General features: G+C 42.3%; 1 protein-coding gene across 1 annotated transcript in view; it reads right to left on the minus strand.

Annotated features, from left to right (window-relative positions):
- The window catches only part of zgc:136472 (uncharacterized protein LOC678514 homolog), a 51650-nt gene that overhangs the window by 10615 nt on the left and 15405 nt on the right, over positions 1-25630 (minus strand). Inside the window, exons 4-6 of the mRNA XM_065000832.1 lie at positions 17789-17926; positions 11971-12078; positions 2695-2820 (exon numbers count right to left, since the gene is read on the minus strand). Coding sequence (XP_064856904.1) covers positions 2695-2820; positions 11971-12078; positions 17789-17926 — 372 coding nt within the window. The remainder of the gene's footprint in view (positions 1-2694; positions 2821-11970; positions 12079-17788; positions 17927-25630) is intronic.

Consider the following 25630-nt stretch of genomic DNA (forward strand, 5'->3'; position numbering starts at 1 on the left):
TGTTGTAGTACCTATAGTTCCCCTGTAGGGGCAGCAGCAGTGTGTATTATAGTAGTTGTGTTGTAGTACCTATAGTTCCCCTGTAGGGGCAGCAGCAGTGTGTATTATAGTAGTTGTGTTGGAGTTCCCCTGTAGGGGAGCAGAGTGTATTATTATAGTTGTTGTGTTGTAGTACCTATAGTTCCCCTGTAGAGGGCAGCAGCAGTGTATTATTATAGTAGTTGTGTTGTAGTACCTATAGTTCCCCTGTAGGGAGCAGCAGTGTGTATTATTATAGTAGTTGTGTTGTAGTACCTATAGTTCCCCTGTAGGGGCAGCAGCAGTGTGTATTATAGTAGTTGTGTTGTAGTACCTATCTTCCCTGTAGGGGCAGCAGCAGTGTGTATTATTATAGTAGTTGTGTTGTAGTACCTATAGTTCCCCTGTAGAGGGCAGCAGCAGTGTGTATTATTATAGTAGTTGTGTTGTAGTACCTATAGTTCCCCTGTAGGGGGCAGCAGCAGTGTGTATTATAGTAGTTGTGTTGTAGTACCTATAGTTCCCCTGTAGGGGGCAGCAGCAGTGTGTATTATAGTAGTTGTGTTGTAGTACCTATAGTTCCCCTGTAGGGGGCAGCAGCAGTGTGTATTATAGTAGTTGTGTTGTAGTACCTATAGTTCCCCTGTAGAGGGCAGCAGCAGTGTGTATTATAGTAGTTGTGTTGTAGTACATATAGTTCCCCTGTAGAGGGCAGCAGCAGTGTGTATTATTATAGTAGTTGTGTTGTAGTACCTATAGTTCCCCTGTAGAGGGCAGCAGCAGTGTGTATTATTATAGTAGTTGTGTTGTAGTACCTATAGTTCCCCTGTAGGGGGCAGCAGCAGTGTGTATTATTATAGTAGTTGTGTTGTAGTACCTATAGTTCCCCTGTAGAGGGCAGCAGCAGTGTGTATTATAGTAGTTGTGTTGTAGTACCTATAGTTCCCTGTAGGGGCAGCAGCAGTGTGTATTATAGTAGTTGTGTTGTAGTACCTATCGTTCCCCTGTAGGGGGCAGCAGCAGTGTGTATTATTATAGTAGTTGTGTTGTAGTACCTATAGTTCCCCTGTAGAGGGCAGCAGCAGTGTGTATTATAGTAGTTGTGTTGTAGTACCTATAGTTCCCCTGTAGGGGGCAGCAGCAGTGTGTATTATAGTAGTTGTGTTGTAGTACCTATAGTTCCCCTGTAGGGGCAGCAGCAGTGTGTATTATAGTAGTTGTGTTGTAGTACCTATAGTTCCCCTGTAGAGGGCAGCAGCAGTGTGTATTATAGTAGTTGTGTTGTAGTACCTATAGTTCCCCTGTAGGGGGCAGCAGCAGTGTGTATTATAGTAGTTGTGTTGTAGTACCTATCGTTCCCCTGTAGAGGGCAGCAGAAGTGTGTATTATAGTAGTTGTGTTGTAGTACCTATAGTTCCCCTGTAGGGGCAGCAGCAGTGTGTATTATAGTAGTTGTGTTGTAGTACCTATAGTTCCCCTGTGTGTGTATTATAGTAGTTGTGTTGTAGTACCTATAGTTCCCCTGTAGGGGGCAGCAGCAGTGTGTATTATTATAGTAGTTGTGTTGTAGTACCTATAGTTCCCCTGTAGGGGGCAGCAGCAGTGTGTATTATAGTTGTTGTGTTGTAGTACCTATAGTTCCCCTGTAGGGGGCAGCAGCAGTGTGTATTATAGTAGTTGTGTTGTAGTACCTAGAGTTCCCCTGTAGAGGGCAGCAGCAGTGTGTATTATAGTAGTTGTGTTGTAGTACCTATAGTTCCCCTGTAGAGGGCAGCAGCAGTGTGTATTATTATAGTAGTTGTGTTGTAGTACCTATAGTTCCCCTGTAGGGGGCAGCAGCAGTGTGTATTATTATAGTGGTTGTGTTGTAGTACCTATAGTTCCCCTGTAGGGGCAGTAGCAGTGTGTATTAGTGTTGTATTATTATGTAGTAGTTGTGTTGTAGTACCTATAGTTCCCCTGTAGGGGTTCAGCAGCAGTGTGTATTATTATAGTAGTTGTGTTGTAGTACCTATAGTTCCCCCCTGTAGGGGCAGCAGCAGTGTGTATTATTATAGTAGTTGTGTTGTAGTACCTATAGTTCCCCTGTAGGGGCAGCAGCAGTGTGTATTATAGTAGTTGTGTTGTAGTACCTATAGTTCCCCTGTAGGGGCAGCAGCAGTGTGTATTATAGTAGTTGTGTTGCAGTGTGTATTATAGTAGTTGTGTTGTAGTACCTATAGTTCCCCTGTAGGGGCAGCAGCAGTGTGTATTATATAGTAGTTGTGTTGTAGTACCTATAGTTCCCCTGTAGGGGCAGCAGCAGTGTGTATTATTATAGTAGTTGTGTTGTAGTACCTATAGTTCCCCTGTAGGGGCAGCAGCAGTGTGTATTATAGTAGTTGTGTTGTAGTACCTATAGTTCCCCTGTAGGGGGCAGCAGCAGTGTGTATTATTATAGTAGTTGTGTTGTAGTACCTATAGTTCCCCTGTAGAGGGCAGCAGCAGTGTGTATTATTATAGTAGTTGTGTTGTAGTACCTATAGTTCCCCTGTAGAGGGCAGCAGCAGTGTGTATTATAGTAGTTGTGTTGTTACAGCAGTGTGTATTATAGTAGTTGTGTTGTAGTACCTATAGTTCCCCTGTAGGGGGCAGCAGCAGTGTGTATTATTATAGTAGTTGTGTTGTAGTACCTACCTTTCCCCTGTAGGGGGCAGCAGCAGCCTTGAAGTCAGAGTAGACCGTCTGAAACCGTTCATCAGTCTTATTGACAAACAGAATGGCGTGATTTAACACTGGAGAGGAGAGGATACGGCTGGCTGTCTGGAGGAGAGAGAGAGAGAGAGAGAGAGGGAGAGGGAGAGGGAGAGGAGAGAGAGAGAGAGAGAGAGAGAGAGAGATTTAAGAGAGAGAGAGAGGGAGGGGAGAGGAGAGAGATAGAGAGAGAGAGAGAGAGAGAGAGAGGAGTCTGGAGGAGAGAGAGAGAGAGAGAGAGAGAGAGAGAGAGAGGAGAGAGAGAGAGAGAGAGAGAGAGAGAGAGAGAGAGAGAGGGAGAGGGAGAGAGAGAACACCAAATAATGCATGCAGAGCAGAATTAGGCCGATACCCACTAATTATCAAAATCCAGAAAAGAGCTGTTAAATTCTACAACCACCTAAAAGGAAGCGATTCCCAAACATTCCATAACAAAGCCATCACCTACAGAGAAATGAACCTGGAGAAGAGTCCACTAAGCAAGCTGGTCCTTTTTGTTTTCTCATGATTTGGTTGGGTCTAATTGTGCTGCTGTCCTGGGGCTCTGTAGGGTGTGTTTGTGTTTGTGAACAGAGCCCCAGGACAGCAGCACAATTAGACCCAACCAAATCATGAGAAAACAAAAAGATAATTACTTGACACATTGGAAAGAATGAACAAAAAAACAGAGCAAACTAGAATGCTATTTGGCAGAAAACCTGTCCACTGAGACTGACCCAAACTTAAGGAAAGCTTTGACTATGTACAGACTCAGTGAGCATAGCCTTGCTATTGAGAAAGGCCGCCGTAGGCAGACATGGCTCTCAAGAGAAGACAGGCTATGAGCTCACTGCCCACAAAATGAGGTGGAAACTGAGCTGCACTTCCTAACCTCCTGCCCAATGTATGACCATATTAGAGATACATATTTCCCCAGATTACACAGATCCACAAAGAATTCGAAAACAAATCCAATTTTGAAAAACTCCCATATCTACTGGGTGAAATACCACAGTGTGACATCACAGCAGCAAGATTTGTGACCTGTTGCCACGAGAAAAGGGCAACCAGTGAAGAACAAACACCATTGTAAATACAACCCATATTTATGTTTATTCATTTTATCTTGTGTCCTTAACTATTTGTAATTGTTAAAACACTATATATATAATAATGACATTTGTAATGTCTTTACTGTTTTGAAACTTCTGTATGTGTAATGTTTATTGTTCATTTTTGTTGTTTTTCACCTTATATATTCACTTTGTATGTTGTCTACCTCACTTGCTTTGGCAATGTTTAACACATGTTTCCCATGCCAATAAAGCCCTTGAATTGAATTGAATTGAATTGAGAGAGAGAGAGAGAGAGAGAGAGAGAGAGAGAGAGAGAGGGACAGAGAGAGAGAGTTAGAGAGAGGGATGGAGAGAGGGAGAGACAGAGAGAGAGAGTTAGAGAGGACAGAGAGAGAGAGAGAGAGAGACAGAGAGAGAGAGTTAGAGGGATGGAGAGAGAGACAGAGAGAGAGAGTTAGAGAGAGGGATGGAGAGAGGGAGAGAGAGAGAGAGAGAGAGAGAGAGAGGGAGAGAGGGATGGAGGGAGAGAGGGACAGAGAGAGAGTTAGAGAGAGGGAGGGAGAGAGAGAGAGAGAGGGACAGAAAGAGAGAGTTAGAGAGAGGGATGGAGAGAGAGAGAGAGAGGGAGAGAGAGGCACAGAGACAGAGACAGAGAGAGAGAGAGTTAGGGAGAGAGAGAGAGAGAGAGAGAGAGAGAGAGAGGGACAGAGACAGAGACAGAGACAGAGAGAGAGAGTTAGGGAGAGAGAGAGAGAGAGAGGGAGAGAGAGAGAGAGAGACAGAGACAGAGAGAGAGAGAGGGACAGAGACAGAGACAGAGAGAGAGAGAGAGAGAGAGAGAGAGAGTTAGAGAGAGAGAGAGAGGGAGAGAGAGAGGAGAGAGAGTTAGAAAGAGGGATGGAGGGAGAGAGAGTTAGAGAGAGAGAGACAGATATGTATCTCTGAAATCCCATGGTATTTTATCATAAGGGGTGAGCTACTGATTGGAGATTGTATGAGAGACTGCATCTGACCTGAAATCCCAATGGTATTTTATCATAAGGGGTGAGCTACTGATTGGAGATTGTATGAGAGACTGCATCTGACCTGAAATCCCAATGGTATTTTATCATAAGGGGTGAGCTACTGATTGGAGATTGTATGAGAGACTGCATCTGACCTGAAATCCCAATGGTATTTTATCATAAGGGGTGAGCTACTGATTGGAGATTGTATGAGAGACTGCATCTGACCTGAAATCCCATGGTATTTTATCATAAGGGGTGAGCTACTGATTGGAGATTGTAGGAGAGACTGCATCTGACCTGAAATCCCAATGGTATTTTATCATAAGGGGTGAGCTACTGATTGGAGATTGTAGGAGAGACTGCATCTGACCTGAAATCCCAATGGTATTTTATCATAAGGGGTGAGCTACTGATTGGAGATTGTAGGAGAGACTGCATCTGACCTGAAATCCCAATGGTATTTTATCATAAGGGGTGAGCTACTGATTGGAGATTGTAGGAGAGACTGTAAGGTCAGTAAATTGGTTGAATAATTCTGTGTTGGACTCTGATGTGTCTCTGTCAGGTTCTAATGTCTACAGATGTTCTAATGTTCTAATGTCTACAGATGTTCTAATGTTCTAATGTCTACATATGTTCTAATGTTCTAATGTTCTAATGTCTACAGATGTTCTAATGTTCTAATGTCTACAGATGTTCTAATGTTCTAATGTTCTAATGTCTACAGATCAAACAGAGTTGGCAGAGTCACTCTGGTTCTAATATCTACAGATGTTCTAATGTCTACAGATGTTCTAATGTTCTAATGTCTACAGATGTTCTAATGTCTACAGATGTTCTAATGTTCTAATGTCTACAGATGTTCTAATGTCTACAGATGTTCTAATGTTCTAATGTCTACAGATGTTCTAATGTTCTAATGTCTACAGATGTTCTAATGTTCTAATGTCTACAGATGTTCTAATGTTCTAATGTCTACAGATGTTCTAATGTTCTAATGTCTACAGATCAAACAGAGTTGGCAGAGTCACTCTGGTTCTAATGTCTACAGATGTTCTAATGTTCTAATGTCTACAGATGTTCTAATGTTCTAATGTCTACAGATGTTCTAATGTTCTAATGTCTACAGATCAAACAGAGTTGGCAGAGTCACTCTGGTTCTAATGTCTATAGATGTTCTAATGTTCTAATGTCTACAGATGTTCTAATGTTCTAATGTCTACAGATGTTCTAATGTTCTAATGTCTACAGATGTTCTAATGTTCTAATGTTCTAATGTCTACAGATCAAACAGAGTTGGCAGAGTCACTCTGGTTCTGATGTCTACAGATGTTCTAATGTTCTAATGTCTACAGATGTTCTAATGTTCTAATGTCTACAGATGTTCTAATGTTCTAATGTCTACAGATGTTCTAATGTTCTAATGTCTACAGATGTTCTAATGTTCTAATGTCTACAGATGTTCTAATGTTCTAATGTCTACAGATGTTCTAATGTTCTAATGTCTACAGATGTTCTAATGTCTACAGATGTTCTAATGTCTACAGATGTTCTAATGTTCTAATGTCTACAGATGTTCTAATGTTCTAATGTCTACAGATGTTCTAATGTCTACAGATGTTCTAATGTTCTAATGTCTACAGATGTTCTAATGTTCTAATGTCAACGGATGTTCTAATGTTCTAATGTCTACAGATGTTCTAATGTTCTAATGTCTACAGATGTTCTAATGTTCTAATGTTCTAATGTCTACAGATGTTCTAATGTTCTAATGTCTACAGATGTTCTAATGTTCTAATGTTCTAATGTCTACAGATGTTCTAATGTTCTAATGTCTACAGATGTTCTAATGTTCTAATGTTCTAATGTCTACGGATGTTCTAATGTTCTAATGTCTACAGATGTTCTAATGTTCTAATGTCTACGGATGTTCTAATGTTCTAATGTCTACAGATGTTCTAATGTTCTAATGTCTACAGATGTTCTAATGTTCTAATGTTCTAATGTCTACAGATATTCTAATGTTCTAATGTCAACGGATGTTCTAATGTTCTAATGTCTACAGATGTTCTAATGTTCTAATGTCTACAGATGTTCTAATGTTCTAATGTTCTAATGTCTACAGATGTTCTAATGTTCTAATGTCTACGGATGTTCTAATGTTCTAATGTCTACAGATATTCTAATGTTCTAATGTTCTAATGTTCTAATGTCAACGGATGTTCTAATGTTCTAATGTTCTAATGTTCTAATGTCTACAGATGTTCTAATGTTCTAATGTCTACAGATGTTCTAATGTTCTAATGTCTACAGATGTTCTAATGTTCTAATGTCTACAGATGTTCTAATGTTCTAATGTCTACGGATGTTCTAATGTTCTAATGTCTACAGATATTCTAATGTTCTAATGTCTACAGATGTTCTAATGTTCTAATGTTCTAATGTCAACGGATGTTCTAATGTTCTAATGTCTACAGATGTTCTAATGTTCTAATGTCTACAGATGTTCTAATGTTCTAATGTCTACAGATGTTCTAATGTTCTAATGTCTACAGATATTCTAATGTTCTAATGTCTACAGATGTTCTAATGTTCTAATGTTCTAATGTCAACGGATGTTCTAATGTTCTAATGTCTACAGATGTTCTAATGTTCTAATGTCTACAGATGTTCTAATGTTCTAATGTCTACAGATGTTCTAATGTTCTAATGTCTACAGATGTTCTAATGTTCTAATGTCTACAGATGTTCTAATGTTCTAATGTCTACAGATGTTCTAATGTTCTAATGTCTACAGATGTTCTAATGTTCTAATGTTCTAATGTTCTAATGTCTACAGATGTTCTAATGTACTAATGTTCTAATGTCTACAGATCAGACAGAATTGGCAGAGTCACTCTGGTTCTAATGTCTACAGATGTTCTAATGTTCTAATGTCTATAGATGTTCTAATGTTCTAATGTCTACGGATGTTCTAATGTTCTAATGTCTACAGAATTGGCAGAGGTGGGGGTGTTGCTATAACAAGACAGACCTCCTGAAATGTTCTTACCACCAACATTGAGTTAGACATTTTAAAGTGGAGACCTTTTTAAGCTAGGCAGTCAAGACATGTTAAAGCTAGCTAGTGGAGATGGTTTAAAGCTAGCTAGTGTAGATGGTTTAAAGCTAGCTAGTGGAGATGGTTTAAAGCTAGCTAGTGGAGACGTTTAAAAGCTAATTATTGCAGACATTGTAAAGCTAGCTAGTGGAGATGGTTTAGAGCTAGCTAGTGGAGACACTTTAAAGCTAGCTAGTGGAGACACTTCAAAGCTAGCTAGTGGAGACATTTTAAAGCTAGCTTGTGGAGATGGTTTAGAGCTAGCTAGTGGAGACACTTTAAAGCTAGCTAGTGGAGACACTTCAAAGCTAGCTAGTGGAGACACTTTAAAGCTAGCTTGTGGAGATGGTTTAGAGCTAGCTAGTGGAGACATTTTAAAGCTAGCTAGTTGAGACTTTGTAAAGCTAGCTAGTGGAGCCATTTTAAAGCTAGCTAGTTGAGACATTGTAAAGCTAGCTAGGTGGAGACATTTTAAAGCTAGCTACCTGAGACATTTTAAAGCTAGCTAGGTGGAGCCATTTTAAAGCTAGCTAGTGGAGACATTTTAAAGCTAGCTAGTGGAGACATTTTAAAGCTAGCTACCTGAGACATTTTAAAGCTAGCTAGTGGAGACATTGTAAAGCTAGCTAGCGGAGACATTTTAAAGCTAGCTAGCGGAGACATTGTAAAGCTAGCTAGCGGAGACATTGTAAAGCTAGCTAGCGGAGACATTTTAAAGCTAGCTAGTGGAGACATTTTAAAGCTAGCTAGTGGAGACATTTTAAAGCTAGCTACCTGAGACATGTTAAAGCTAGCTAGGTGGAGACATTGTAAAGCTAGCTAGCGGAGACATTTTAAAGCTAGCTAGTGGAGACATTTTAAAGCTAGCTAGCTGAGACATTTTAAAGCTAGCTAGTGGAGACATTTTAAAGCTAGCTAGCTGAGACATTGTAAAGCTAGCTAGCGGAGACATTTTAAAGCTAGCTAGTGGAGACATTTTAAAGCTAGCTAGTGGAGACATTTTAAAGCTAGCTAGTGGAGACATTTTAAAGCTAGCTAGTGGAGACATTTTAAAGCTAGCTAGTGGAGACATTTTAAAGCTAGCTACCTGAGACATTTTAAAGCTAGCTAGGTGGAGCCATTTTAAAGCTAGCTAGTGGAGACATTTTAAAGCTAGCTAGTGGAGACATTTTAAAGCTAGCTAGCGGAGCCATTTTTAAGCTAGCTAGCGGAGACATTGTAAAGCTAGCTAGCGGAGACATTTTAAAGCTAGCTAGTGGAGACATTTTAAAGCTAGCTAGTGGAGATGGTTTAGAGCTAGCTAGTGGAGACACTTTAAAGCTAGCTAGTGGAGACACTTCAAAGCTAGCTAGTGGAGACATTTTAAAGCTAGCTTGTGGAGATGGTTTAGAGCTAGCTAGTGGAGACATTTTAAAGCTAGCTAGTTGAGACTTTGTAAAGCTAGCTAGTGGAGCCATTTTAAAGCTAGCTAGTTGAGACATTGTAAAGCTAGCTAGGTGGAGATGGTTTAAAGCTAGCTAGTGTAGATGGTTTAAAGCTAGCTAGTGTAGATGGTTTAAAGCTAGCTAGTGGAGATGGTTTAAAGCTAGCTAGTGGAGACGTTTAAAAGCTAATTATTGCAGACATTGTAAAGCTAGCTAGTGGAGATGGTTTAAAGCTAGCTAGTGTAGATGGTTTAAAGCTAGCTAGTGGAGACGTTTAAAAGCTAATTATTGCAGACATTGTAAAGCTAGCTAGTGGAGATGGTTTAGAGCTAGCTAGTGGAGACACTTTAAAGCTAGCTAGTGGAGACACTTCAAAGCTAGCTAGTGGAGACATTTTAAAGCTAGCTTGTGGAGATGGTTTAGAGCTAGCTAGTGGAGACACTTTAAAGCTAGCTAGTGGAGACACTTCAAAGCTAGCTAGTGGAGACACTTTAAAGCTAGCTTGTGGAGATGGTTTAGAGCTAGCTAGTGGAGACATTTTAAAGCTAGCTAGTTGAGACATTTGTAAAGCTAGCTAGTGGAGACATTTTAAAGCTAGCTAGTTGAGACATTGTAAAGCTAGCTAGGTGGAGACATTTTAAAGCTAGCTACCTGAGACATTTTAAAGCTAGCTAGGTGGAGCCATTTTAAAGCTAGCTAGTGGAGACATTTTAAAGCTAGCTAGTGGAGACATTTTAAAGCTAGCTACCTGAGACATTTTAAAGCTAGCTAGTGGAGACATTGTAAAGCTAGCTAGCGGAGACATTTTAAAGCTAGCTAGCGGAGACATTGTAAAGCTAGCTAGCGGAGACAATTTAAAGCTAGCTAGTGGAGACATTTTAAAGCTAGCTAGTGGAGACATTTTAAAGCTAGCTACCTGAGACATTTTAAAGCTAGCTAGGTGGAGACATTGTAAAGCTAGCTAGCGGAGACATTTTAAAGCTAGCTAGTGGAGACATTTTAAAGCTAGCTAGCTGAGACATTTTAAAGCTAGCTAGTGGAGACATTTTAAAGCTAGCTAGCTGAGACATTGTAAAGCTAGCTAGCGGAGACATTTTAAAGCTAGCTAGTGGAGACATTTTAAAGCTAGCTAGTGGAGACATTTTAAAGCTAGCTAGTGGAGACATTTTAAAGCTAGCTAGTGGAGACATTTTAAAGCTAGCTACCTGAGACATTTTAAAGCTAGCTAGGTGGAGCCATTTTAAAGCTAGCTAGTGGAGACATTTTAAAGCTAGCTAGTGGAGACATTTTAAAGCTAGCTAGCGGAGCCATTTTTAAGCTAGCTAGTGGAGACATTGTAAAGCTAGCTAGCGGAGACATTTTAAAGCTAGCTAGTGGAGACATTTTAAAGCTAGCTAGCGGAGACATTTTAAAGCTAGCTAGTGGAGACATTTTAAAGCTAGCTACCTGAGACATTTTAAAGCTAGCTAGCTGAGACATTTTAAAGCTAGCTAGTGGAGACATTTTAAAGCTAGCTAGCTGAGACATTTTAAAGCTAGCTACCTGAGACATTTTAAAGCTAGCTAGTTGAGACATTGTAAAGCTAGCTAGCGGAGACATTTTAAAGCTAGCTAGCGGAGACATTTTAAAGCTAGCTAGCTGAGACATTTTAAAGCTAGCTAGCTGAGACATTTTAAAGCTAGCTAGCTGAGACATTTTAAAGCTAGCTAGTGGAGACATTTTAAAGCTAGCTAGCGGAGACATTGTAAAGCTAGCTAGTGGAGACATTTTAAAGCTAGCTAGCGGAGACATTTTAAAGCTAGCGAGCTGAGACATTTCACGCTGAGGAATAACTGTACAAATCTGCATCTGCTACACATGCGTCTGGGCATGTGTGTGTACGTATGAGTGTGTATTTTATGTGTGTGTACGTATGAGTGTGTATTTTATGTGAGTGTATTTTATGTGAGTGTATTTTATGTGAGTGTATTTTATGTGAGTGTATTTTATGTGAGTGTATTTTATGTGAGTGTATTTTATGTGAGTGTGTATTTTATGTGAGTGTATTTTATGTGAGTGTATTTTATGTGAGTGTATTTTATGTGAGTGTATTTTATGTGAGTGTATTTTATGTGAGTGTATTTTATGTGAGTGTGTATTTTATGTGAGTGTATTTTATGTGAGTGTGTATTTTATGTGAGTGTATTTTATGTGAGTGTATTTTATGTGAGTGTATTTTATGTGAGTGTATTTTATGTGAGTGTGTTTTATGTGAGTGTGTTTTATGTGAGTGTGTTTTTTTATGTGTGTAGTTTTGTAGTGTGTTTTTATGTGAGTGTGTTTTTATGTGAGTGTATTTTATGTGAGTGTATTTTATGTGAGTGTGTTTTATGTGAGTGTGTTTTATGTGAGTGTATTTTATGTGAGTGTATTTTATGTGAGTGTATTTTATGTGAGTGTATTTTATGTGAGTGTATTTTATGTGAGTGTATTTTATGTGAGTGTATTTTATGTGAGTGTGTTTTATGAGAGTGTATTTTATGTGAGTGTGTTTTATGTGAGTGTATTTTATGTGAGTGTGTTTTATGTGAGTGTGTATTTTATGTGAGTGTGTATTTTATGTGAGTGTATTTTATGTGAGTGTGTGTGTGTACCTGTCCGTTGTATTCAGTAACCAGCTCCAGTTGATGAACGGTGATGAAGGAGATGAGGTCCTCTTTAGTCATCTGACTGGTTACCATCAATACCTGTACAGGGGTAGACTACACACACAGGTTACCATCAATACCTGTACAGGGGTAGACTACACACACAGGTTACCATCAATACCTGTACAGGAGTAGACTACACACAGGTTACCATCAATACCTGTACAGGAGTAGACTACACACAGGTTACCATCAATACCTGTACAGGGGTAGACTACACACAGGTTACCATCAATACCTGTACAGGAGTAGACTACACACAGGTTACCATCAATACCTGTACAGGGGTAGACTACACACAGGTTACCATCAATACCTGTACAGGGGTAGACTACACACAGGTTACCATCAATACCTGTACAGGGGTAGACTACACACAGGTTACCATCAATACCTGTACAGGGGTAGACTACACACAGGTTACCATCAATACCTGTACAGGGGTAGACTACACACAGGTTACCATCAATACCTGTACAGGGGTAGACTACACACAGGTTACCATCAATACCTGTACAGGAGTAGACTACACACAGGTTACCATCAATACCTGTACAGGAGTAGACTACACACAGGTTACCATCAATACCTGTACAGGGGTAGACTACACACACAGGTTACCATCAATACCTGTACAGGAGTAGACTACACACAGGTTACCATCAATACCTGTACAGGGTAGACTACACACAGGTTACCATCAATACCTGTACAGGGGTAGACTACACACAGGTTACCATCAATACCTGTACAGGAGTAGACTACACACAGGTTACCATCAATACCTGTACAGGGGTAGACTACACACAGGTTACCATCAATACCTGTACAGGAGTAGACTACACACAGGTTACCATCAATACCTGTACAGGGGTAGACTACACACAGGTTACCATCAATACCTGTACAGGAGTAGACTACACACAGGTTACCATCAATACCTGTACAGGGGTAGACTACACACAGGTTACCATCAATACCTGTACAGGGGTAGACTACACACACAGGTTACCATCAATACCTGTACAGGGGTAGACTACACACAGGTTACCATCAATACCTGTACAGGGGTAGACTACACACAGGTTACCATCAATACCTGTACAGGGGTAGACTACACACAGGTTACCATCAATACCTGTACAGGGGTAGACTACACACAGGTTACCATCAATACCTGTACAGGGGTAGACTACACACACAGGTTACCATCAATACCTGTACAGGGGTAGACTACACACAGGTTACCATCAATACCTGTACAGGGTAGACTACACACAGGTTACCATCAATACCTGTACAGGAGTAGACTACACACAGGTTACCATCAATACCTGTACAGGGGTAGACTACACACACAGGTTACCATCAATACCTGTACAGGAGTAGACTACACACAGGTTACCATCAATACCTGTACAGGAGTAGACTACACACAGGTTACCATCAATACCTGTACAGGGGTAGACTACACACAGGTTACCATCAATACCTGTACAGGGTAGACTACACACAGGTTACCATCAATACCTGTACAGGGGTAGACTACACACAGACTACACACACAGGTTACCATCAATACCTGTACAGGGGTAGACTACACACAGGTTACCATCAATACCTGTACAGGAGTAGACTACACACAGGTTACCATCAATACCTGTACAGGAGTAGACTACACACAGGTTACCATCAATACCTGTACAGGGGTAGACTACACACACAGGTTACCATCAATACCTGTACAGGAGTAGACTACACACAGGTTACCATCAATACCTGTACAGGGGTAGACTACACACAGGTTACCATCAATACCTGTACAGGGGTAGACTACACACACAGGTTACCATCAATACCTGTACAGGGTAGACTACACACAGGTTACCATCAATACCTGTACAGGGGTAGACTACACACAGGTTACCATCAATACCTGTACAGGGTAGACTACACACAGGTTACCATCAATACCTGTACAGGGGTAGACTACACACAGGTTACCATCAATACCTGTACAGGGGTAGACTACACACAGGTTACCATCAATACCTGTACAGGAGTAGACTACACACAGGTTACCATCAATACCTGTACAGGAGTAGACTACACACAGGTTACCATCAATACCTGTACAGGAGTAGACTACACACAGGTTACCATCAATACCTGTACAGGAGTAGACTACACACACAGGTTACCATCAATACCTGTACAGGGGTAGACTACACACAGGTTACCATCAATACCTGTACAGGAGTAGACTACACACAGGTTACCATCAATACCTGTACAGGGGTAGACTACACACAGGTTACCATCAATACCTGTACAGGTGTAGACTACACACAGGTTACCATCAATACCTGTACAGGAGTAGACTACACACAGGTTACCATCAATACCTGTACAGGAGTAGACTACACACAGGTTACCATCAATACCTGTACAGGGGTAGACTACACACAGGTTACCATCAATACCTGTACAGGGGTAGACTACACACAGGTTACCATCAATACCTGTACAGGAGTAGACTACACACAGGTTACCATCAATACCTGTACAGGGGTAGACTACACACAGGTTACCATCAATACCTGTACAGGAGTAGACTACACACAGGTTACCATCAATACCTGTACAGGGGTAGACTACACACACAGGTTACCATCAATACCTGTACAGGAGTAGACTACACACACAGGTTACCATCAATACCTGTACAGGAGTAGACTACACACAGGTTACCATCAATACCTGTACAGGGTAGACTACACACAGGTTACCATCAATACCTGTACAGGGGTAGACTACACACACAGGTTACCATCAATACCTGTACAGGAGTAGACTACACACAGGTTACCATCAATACCTGTACAGGAGTAGACTACACACAGGTTACCATCAATACCTGTACAGGAGTAGACTACACACAGGTTACCATCAATACCTGTACAGGAGTAGACTACACACAGGTTACCATCAATACCTGTACAGGGGTAGACTACACACAGGTTACCATCAATACCTGTACAGGGGTAGACTACACACAGGTTACCATCAATACCTGTACAGGGTAGACTACACACAGGTTACCATCAATACCTGTACAGGGTAGACTACACACAGGTTACCATCAATACCTGTACAGGGTAGACTACACACAGGTTACCATCAATACCTGTACAGGAGTAGACTACACACACAGGTTACCATCAATACCTGTACAGGGGTAGACTACACACAGGTTACCATCAATACCTGTACAGGGGTAGACTACACACAGGTTACCATCAATACCTGTACAGGAGTAGACTACACACAGGTTACCATCAATACCTGTACAGGAGTAGACTACACACAGGTTACCATCAATACCTGTACAGGGGTAGACTACACACAGGTTACCATCAATACCTGTACAGGAGTAGACTACACACAGGTTACCATCAATACCTGTACAGGGGTAGACTACACACAGGTTACCATCAATACCTGTACAGGGGTAGACTACACACACAGGTTACCATCAATACCTGTACAGGAGTAGACTACACACAGGTTACCATCAATACCTGTACAGGGGTAGACTACACACACAGGTTACCATCAATACCTGTACAGGGGTAGACTACACACAGGTTACCATCAATACCTGTACAGGAGTAGACTACACACAGGTTACCATCAATACCTGTACAGGGTAGACTACACACAGGTTACCATCAATACCTGTACAGGAGTAGACTACACACAGGTTACCATCAATACCTGTACAGGGGTAGACTACACACAGGTTACCATCAATACCTGTACAGGGGTAGACTACACACAGGTTACCATCAATACCTGTACAGGGGTAGACTACACACAGGTTACCATCAATACCTGTACAGGGGTAGACTACACACACAGGTTACCATCAATACCTGTACAGGGGTAGACTACACACAGGTTACCATCAATACCTGTACAGGAGTAGACTACACACAGGTTACCATCAATACCTGTACAGGAGTAGACTACACACAGGTTACCATCAATACCTGTACAGGGGTAGACTACACACAGGTTACCATCAATACCTGTACAGGGGTAGACTACACACAGGTTACCATCAATACCTGTACAGGGGTAGACTACACATCAATACCTGGTTACCATCAATACCTGTACAGGGTAGACTACACACAGGTTACCATCAATACCTGTACAGGAGTAGACTACACACAGGTTACCATCAATACCTGTACAGGAGTAGACTACACACAGGTTACCATCAATACCTGTACAGGGGTAGACTACACACAGGTTACCATCAATACCTGTACAGGAGTAGACTACACACAGGTTACCATCAATACCTGTACAGGAGTAGACTACACACAGGTTACCATCAATACCTGTACAGGAGGTAGACTACACACAGGTTACCATCAATACCTGTACAGGGTAGACTACACACAGGTTACCATCAATACCTGTACAGGGGTTACCATCAATACCTGTAGACTACACACAGGTTACCATCAATACCTGTACAGGAGTAGACTACACACAGGTTACCATCAATACCTGTACAGGGGTAGACTACACACAGGTTACCATCAATACCTGTACAGGGTAGACTACACACAGGTTACCATCAATACCTGTACAGGAGTAGACTACACACAGGTTACCATCAATACCTGTACAGGAGTAGACTACACACAGGTTACCATCAATACCTGTACAGGAGTAGACTACACACAGGTTACCATCAATACCTGTACAGGGGTAGACTACACACAGGTTACCATCAATACCTGTACAGGAGTAGACTACACACAGGTTACCATCAATACCTGTACAGGAGTAGACTACACACAGGTTACCATCAATACCTGTACAGGAGTAGACTACACACACAGGTTACCATCAATACCTGTACAGGAGTAGACTACACACAGGTTACCATCAATACCTGTACAGGGGTAGACTACACACAGGTTACCATCAATACCTGTACAGGGGTAGACTACACACACAGGTTACCATCAATACCTGTACAGGGGTAGACTACACACAGGTTACCATCAATACCTGTACAGGGGTAGACTACACACAGGTTACCATCAATACCTGTACAAGGGTAGAGTAGGGTAGACCAGGTTACCATCAATACCTGTACAGGAGTAGACAGACACAGGTTACCATCAATACCTGTACAGGAGTACAGACAATACCTGTACAGGGTAGACTACACACACAGGTTACCATCAATACCTGTACAGGGTAGACAGACAGACAGACCAGACAATACCTGACAGACAGACAGACAGACCATCAATACCTGACAGGGGTAGACTAGACAGACAGACAGACAGACAGACAGACACCACAGACAGACAGACAGACAGACAGACAGACAGACAGACAGACAGACAGACAGACAGACAGACAGACAGACAGAGCGACAGACAGACAGACAGACAGACAGACAGACAGACAGACAGACAGACAGACAGACAGACAGACAGACAGACAGACAGACAGACAGACAGACAGACAGACAGACAGACAGACAGACAGACAGACAGACAGACAGACAGACAGACAGACAGACAGACAGACAGACAGACAGACAGACAGACAGACAGACAGACAGACAGACAGACAGACAGACAGACAGACAGACAGACAGACAGACAGACAGACAGACAGACAGACAGACAGACAGACAGACAGACAGACACGACCTCTGTCTCTGACTAACCTGTCGGACTAGCAGCACGGAGTCTTGTGTGATGTCATACTTCCTGAAGATGTCTTGGTTCCGGGTCACAGAGAAAGGGAGGTCAGGGAGGTCAACGGCGGCGGCGTAGAAAACCTCCACACGACCCCGTTCCACGTCCTAGACAAACACAGAAACGTTTCAAATACTGTCTGGAGGGAGGTAGAGACGCTCCACGTCCTAGACGAACACAGAAAGGTTTCAAATACTGTCTGGAGGGAGGTAGGGACGCTCCACGTCCTAGACGAACACAGAAACGTTTCAAATACTGTCTGGAGGGAGGTAGAGACGCTCCACGTCCTAGACGAACACAGAAACGTTTCAAATACTGTCTGGAGGGAGGTAGAGACGCTCCACGTCCTAGACGAACACAGAAACGTTTCAAATACTGTCTGGAGGGAGGTAGGGACGCTCCACGTCCTAGACGAACACAGAAAGGTTTCAAATACTGTCTGGAGGGAGGTAGGGACGCTCCACGTCCTAGACGAACACAGACACAGAAAGGTTTCAAATACTGTCTGGAGGGAGGTAGGGACGCTCCACGTCCTAGACGAACACAGAAAGGTTTCAAATACTGTCTGGAGGGAGGTAGGGACGCTCCACGTCCTAGACCAACACAGAAACGTTTCAAATACTGTCTGGAGGGAGGTAGGGACGCTCCACGTCCTAGACAAACACAGAAACGTTTCAAATACTGTCTGGAGGGAGGTAGGGACGTTCCACGTCCTAGACGAACACAGAAAGGTTTCAAATACTGTCTGGAGGGAGGTAGGGACGCTCCACGTCCTAGACGAACACAGAAAGGTTTCAAATACTGTCTGGAGGGAGGTAGGGACGCTCCACGTCCTAGACAAACACAGACACAGAAAGGTTTCAAATACTGTCTGGAGGGAGGTAGGGACGCTCCACGTCCTAGACGAACACAGAAACGTTTCAAATACTGTCTGGAGGGAGGTAGGGACGCTCCACGTCCTAGACAAACATAAACACAGAAAGGTTTCAAATACTGTCTGGAGGGAGGTAGGGACGCTCCACGTCCTAGACGAACACAGAAACGTTTCAAATACTGTCTGGAGGGAGGTAGGGACGCTCCACGTCCTAGACCAACACAGAAACGTTTCAAATACTGTCTGGAGGGAGGTAGGGACAGAAAAGGTTTCAAATACTGTCTGGAGGGAGGTAGGGACGCTCCACGTCCTAGACGAACACAGGCCAGCTCTCCCGCTATCTCTCTCAGAATGACCTTCTTGATCCAAATCAGTCAGGTTTCAAGACTAGTCATTCAACTGAGACTGCTCTTCTCTGTATCACGGAGGCGCTCCGCACTGCTAAAGCTAACTCTCTCTCCTCTGCTCTCATCCTTCTAGACCTATCGGCTGCCTTCGATACTGTGAACCATCAGATCCTCCTCTCCACCCTCTCCGAGTTGGGCATCTCCGGCGCGGCCCACGCTTGGATTGCGTCCTACCTGACAGGTCGCTCCTACCAGGTGGCGTGGCGAGAATCCGTCTCCTCACCACGTGCTCTCACCACTGGTGTCCCCCAGGGCTCTGTTCTAGGCCCTCTCCTATTCTCGCTATACACCAAGTCACTTGGCTCTGTCATAACCTCACATGGTCTCTCCTATCATTGCTATGCAGACGACACACAATTAATCTTCTCCTTTCCCCCTTCTGACGACCAGGTGGCGAATCGCATCTCTGCATGTCTGGCAGACATATCAGTGTGGATGACGGATCATCACCTCAAGCTGAACCTCGGCAAGACGGAGCTGCTCTTCCTCCCGGGGAAGGACTGCCCGTTCCATGATCTCGCCATCACGGTTGACAACTCCATTGTGTCCTTGTGTCCCAGAGCGCTAAGAACCTTGGCGTGATCCTGGACAACACCCTGTCGTTCTCAAATAACATCAAGGCGGTGGCCCGTTCCTGTAGGTTCATGCTCTACAACATCCGCAGAGTACGACCCTGCCTCACACAGGAAGCGGCGCAGGTCCTAATCCAGGCACTTGTCATCTCCCGTCTGGATTACTGCAACTCGCTGTTGGCTGGGCTCCCTGCCTGTGCCATCATAAACCCCTACAACTCATCCAGAACGCCGCAGCCCGTCTGGTGTTCAACCTTCCCAAGTTCTCTCACGTCACCCCGCTCCTCCGCTCTCTCCACTGGCTTCCAGTTGAAGCTCGCATCCGCTACAAGACCATGGTGCTTGCCTACGGAGCTGTGAGGGGAACGGCACCTCACTACCTCCAGGCTCTGATCAGGCCCTACACCCAAACAAGGGCACTGCGTTCATCCACCTCTGGCCTGCTCGCCTCCCTACCACTGAGGAAGTACAGTTCCCGCTCAGCCCAGTCAAAACTGTTCGCTGCTCTGGCCCCCCAATGGTGGAACAAACTCCCTCACGACGCCAGGACAGCGGAGTCAATCACCACCTTCCGGAGACACCTGAAACCCCACCTCTTTAAGGAATACCTAGGATAGGATAAAGTAATCCTTCTCCCCCTCCCCCCCCTTAAAAGACCTAGATGCACTATTGTAAAGTGGCTGTTCCACTGGATGTCATAAGGTGAAAGCACCAATTTGTAAGTCGCTCTGGATAAGAGCGTCTGCTAAATGACTTAAATGTAATGTAAATGTCATTTCCCCTTTAAGGACTCAGTTGTGCAGCTCCAACTAAACTGTGATCCAGTTGTAACTGTACATTTAAAACGATGCCCTTAATAGAGTAGAGAAAAAACTGGTAGCAATGGAAAGCATGGGATCCTTTTCAATAAAGAGTTAGGGTTAAACTAAACCGAAGGTTAGGGTTAGCGTTAAACTAAACCGAAGGTTAGGGTTAAACTAAACCGAAGGTTAGGGTTAAACTAAAACCGAAGTTTAGGGTTAGGGTTAAACTAAACCGAAGGTTAGGGTTAAACTAAACCGAAGGTTAGGGTTAAACTGAACCGAAGGTTAGGGTTAAACTAAACCGGAGGTTAGGGTTAAACTAAACCGAAGGTTAGGGTTAAACTAAACCGAAGGTTAGGGTTAGGGTTAAACTGAACCGAAGGTTAGGGTTGAACTAAACCGAAGGTTAGGGTTAAACTAAACCAAAGGTTAGGGTTAAACTAAACCGAAGGTTAGGGTTAGGCTTAAACTAAACCGAAGGTTAGGGTTAGGGTTAAACTAAACCGAAGGTTAGGGTTAGGGTTAAACTAAACCAAAGGTTAGGGTTAGGGTTAAACTAAACCGAAGGCTAGGGTTAGGGTTAAACTAAACCAAAGGTTAGGGTTAGGGTTAAACTAAACTGAAGGTTAGGGTTAAACTAAACTGAAGGTTAGGGTTAAACTGAACCGAAGGTTAGGGTTAGGGTTAAACTGAACCGAAGGTTAGGGTTGAACTAAACCGAAGGCTAGGGTTAGGGTTAAACTGAACCGAAGGTTAGGGTTAGGGTTAAACTAAACTGAAGGTTAGGGTTAGGGTTAAACTGAACCGAAGGTTAGGGTTATTGTTAAACTAAACCGAAGGTTAGGGTTAGGGTTAAACTAAACCGAAGGTTAGGGTTAGGGTTAAACTAAAAAGAAGGTTAGGGTTAAACTAAACCGAAGGTTAGGGTTAAACTGAACCGAAGGTTAGGGTTAAACTGAACCAAAGGTTAGGGTTAAACTAAACCGGAGGTTAGGGTTAGGGTTAGGGTTAAACTAAACCGAAGGTTAGGGTTAAACTAAACCGGAGGTTAGGGTTAGGGTTAGGGTTAAACTAAACCGAAGGTTAGGGTTAAACTAAACCAAAGGTTAGGGTTAAACTAAACCGAAGGTTAGGGTTAGGCTTAAACTAAACCGAAGGTTAGGGTTAAACTAAACCGAAGGTTAGGGTTAAACTAAACCAAAGGTTAGGGTTAAACTAAACCGAAGGTTAGGGTTAGGGTTAAACTGAACCGAAGGTTAGGGTTAAACTAAACCGAAGGTTAGGGTTAGGGTTAAACTGAACCGAAGGTTAGGGTTAAACTAAACCGAAGGTTAGGGTTAGGGTTAAACTGAACCGAAGGTTAGGGTTGAACTAAACCGAAGGTTAAACTAAACCGAAGGTTAGGGTTAAAAACTGAAACCCGAAGGTTAGGTTAAACTAAACCGAAGGTTAGGGTTAGGGTTAAACTAAACCGAAGGTTAGGGTTAGGGTTAAACTAAACCGAAGGTTAGCCGGGTTAGGGGTTAAACTAAACCGAAGGTTAGGGTTAGGTTAAACTAAACCGAACTAAACCAAGGTTAGGGTTAAACTAACCGAAGGTTAGGGTTAAAACTAAACCGAAGGTTAGGGGTTAGGGTTAAACTGAACCGAAGGTTAGGGTTAGGGTTAAACTAAACCGAAGGTTAGGGTTAGGAAGTTAGGGTTATTGTAAACTAAACCGAAGGTTAAAACTAAACCGAAGGTTAGGGTTAGGGTTAAACTAAACCGAAGGTTAGGGTTAAACTGAACCGAAAGGTTAGGGTTAAACTAAACCGAAGGTTAGGGTTAAAAACTAAACCTGAAGGTTAGGGTTAGGGTTAAACTAAACTGAAGGTTAGGGTTAAACTAAACCAAAGGTTTAAACTAAACAACTAAACCGAAGGTTAGGTTAGGGTTAAAAACTAAACCGAAGGTTAGGGTTAAACTAAACCGAAGGTTAGTTAACCGTCATTTCCCCTTAGGGTTAAACTGAACCGAAGGTTAATGGGTTAAACTGAACCGAAGGTTAGGGTTAAACCGTAATGTGTTAATGTGTGTGTAACTAAACCGTGCGTCAAAACCAAGGTTAGTTAAACTAAACCGTGTGGTTAATGTGGTTAATGTTAAACTAAACCGTAATGGTTAATGGTTAGGTGTTAAACTGTGTGTGAAGGTTAGGGTTAATGTGTTAAACTAAACCGAAGGTTAGGGTTAAAATGTAAACCGTGTGTAATGGTGTGTTGTAATGTGTGTAATGTGTTAAACTGTGTAAGGTTAAAACTAAACCGAAGGTTAGTGTTAATGTGTGTGTAATGTGTGTGTGTTAATGTGGTGTAAATGTACCGAATGTTAGGTGTTAAACTAAACCGTGTGTGTTAGGTTAGGTTAAACTAAACCGTGGTTAAACTGTGTGTAATGTGTGTAATGGGTTAAATGTGAAATGTGTGTGTGTGTAATGTGTGTGTAATGTGTGTGTGTGTAATGTGTGGGTTAGGGTTAAACTGAACCGAAGGTTAGGCTTAGGCTTAAACTAAACCGAAGGTTAGGGTTAGGGTTAAACTAAACCGAAGGTTAGGGTTAGGGTTAAACTAAACCGAAGGTTAGGGTTAAACTGAACCGAAGGTTAGGGTTAGGGTTAAACTGAACCGAAGGTTAGGGTTAGGGTTAAACTAAACCAAAGGTTAGGGTTAGGGTTAAACTAAACCAAAGGTTAGGGTTAGGGTTAAACTAAACCGAATGTTAGAGTTAGGGTTAAACTAAACCAAAGGTTAGGGTTAAACTAAACCGAAGATTAGGGTTAGGGTTAAACTAAACCGAAGGTTAGAGTTAGGGTTCAACTAAACCGAAGGTTTCGGGTTAGGGTTAAACTAAACCAAAGGTTAGAGTTAGGTTTAAACTAAACCAAAGGTTAGGGTTAAACTAAACCCAAGGTTAGGGTTAAACTAAACCAAAGGTTAGGGTTAGGGTTAAACTGAACCGAAGGTTAGGGTTAAACTAAACCGAAGGTTAGGGTTAGGGTTAAACTGAACCGAAGGTTAGGGTTAAACTAAACCGAAGGTTAGGGTTAAGGTTAAACTGAACCGAAGGTTAGGGTTAAACTAAACCAAAGGTTAGGGTTAAACTAAACCAAAGGTTAGGGTTAAACTAAACCGAAGGTTAGGGTTAGGCTTAAACTAAACCGAAGGTTAGGGTTAAACTGAACCGAAGGTTAGGGTTAAACTAAACCAAAGGTTAGGGTTAAACTAAACCAAAAGTTAGGGTTAAACTAAACCGAAGGTTAGGGTTAGGGTTAAACTGAACCGAAGGTTAGGGTTAGGGTTAAACTAAACCGAAGGTTAGGGTTAGGGTTAAACTAAACCGAAGGTTAGGGTTAAACTAAAAAGAAGGTTAGGGTTAAACTAAACCGAAGGTTAGGGTTAAACTGAACCGAAGGTTAGGGTTAAACTGAACCGAAGGTTAGGGTTAAACTGAACCGAAGGTTAGGGTTAAACTGAACCGAAGTTTAGGGTTAAACTGAACCGGAGGTTAGGGTTAGGGTTAAACTAAACCGAAGGTTAGGGTTAGGGTTAAACTAAACCGAAGGTTAGGGTTAGGGTTAAACTGAACCAAAGGTTAGGGTTAGGGTTAAACTAAACCAAAGGTTAGGGTTAGGGTTAAACTAAACCAAAGGTTAGGGTTAGGGTTAAACTAAACCAAAGGTTAGGGTTAAACTAAACTGAAGGTTAGGGTTAGGCTTAAACTAAACCGAAGGTTAGGGTTAGGGTTAAACTAAACCGAAGGTTAGGGTTAGGGTTAAACTAAACCAAAGGTTAGGGTTAGGGTTAAACTAAACTGAAGGTTAGGGTTAAACTGAACCGAAGGTTAGGGTTAAACTAAACCGAAGGTTAGGGTTAGGGTTAAACTAAACCGAAGGTTAGGGTTAAACTAAACCGAAGGTTAGGGTTAAACTAAACCGAAGGTTAGGGTTAAACTAAACCGAAGGTTAGGGTTAGGGTTAAACTAAACCGAAGGTTAGGGTTAAACTAAACCGAAGGTTAGGGTTAGGGTTAAACTAAACCGAAGGCTAGGGTTAAACTAAACCGAAGGTTGGGGTTAAACTAAACCGAAGGTTAGGGTTAGGGTTAAACTAAACCGAAGGTTAGGGTTAGGGTTCAACTAAACCAAAGGTTAGGGTTAGGGTTAAACTAAACCGAAGGCTAGGGTTAAACTAAACTGAAGGTTAGGGTTAAACTAAACCAAAGGTTAGGGTTAAACTAAACCGAAGGCTAGGGTTAAACTAAACCGAAGGTTAGGGTTAAACTAAACCGAAGGTTAGGGTTAAACTAAACCGAAGGTTAGGGTTAGGGTTAAACTGAACCGAAGGTTAGGGTTAGGGTTAAACTAAACCGAAGGTTAGGGTTATGGTTAAACTAAAAAGAAGGTTAGGGTTAAACTAAACCGAAGGTTAGGGTTAAACTGAACCGAAGGTTAGGGTTAAACTGAACCGAAGGTTAGGGTTGAACTGAACCGAAGGTTAGGGTTAAACTAAACCGGAGGTTAGGGTTAGGGTTAGGGTTAAACTAAACCGAAGGTTAGGGTTAGGGTTAAACTAAACCAAAGGTTAGGGTTAAACTAAACTGAAGGTTAGGGTTAGGCTTAAACTAAACCGAAGGTTAGGGTTAGGGTTAAACTAAACCGAAGGTTAGGGTTAGGGTTAAACTAAACCAAAGGTTAGGGTTAGGGTTAAACTAAACCGAAGGCTAGGGTTAGGGTTAAACTAAACCGAAGGTTAGGGTTAAACTAAACCGAAGGTTAGGGTTAGGGTTAAACTAAACCAAAGGTTAGGGTTAGGGTTAAACTAAACCGAAGGTTAGGGTTAAACTAAACCGAAGGTTAGGGTTAAACTGAACCAAAGGTTAGGGTTAAACTAAACCAAAGGTTAGGGTTAAACTAAACCGAAGGTTAGGGTTAAACTGAACCAAAGGTTAGGGTTAAACTGAACCAAAGGTTAGGGTTAAACTAAACCGAAGGTTAGGGTTAAACTGAACCAAAGATTAGGGTTAAACTAAACCGAAGGCTAGGGTTAAACTAAACCGAAGGTTAGGGTTAAACTAAACCGAAGGTTAGGGTTAAACTAAACCGAAGGTTGGGGTTAAAC

Source organism: Oncorhynchus nerka, linkage group LG15 (genome assembly GCF_034236695.1).
Source record: "Oncorhynchus nerka isolate Pitt River linkage group LG15, Oner_Uvic_2.0, whole genome shotgun sequence".
Taxonomy (NCBI): Eukaryota; Metazoa; Chordata; class Actinopteri; order Salmoniformes; family Salmonidae; genus Oncorhynchus; species Oncorhynchus nerka.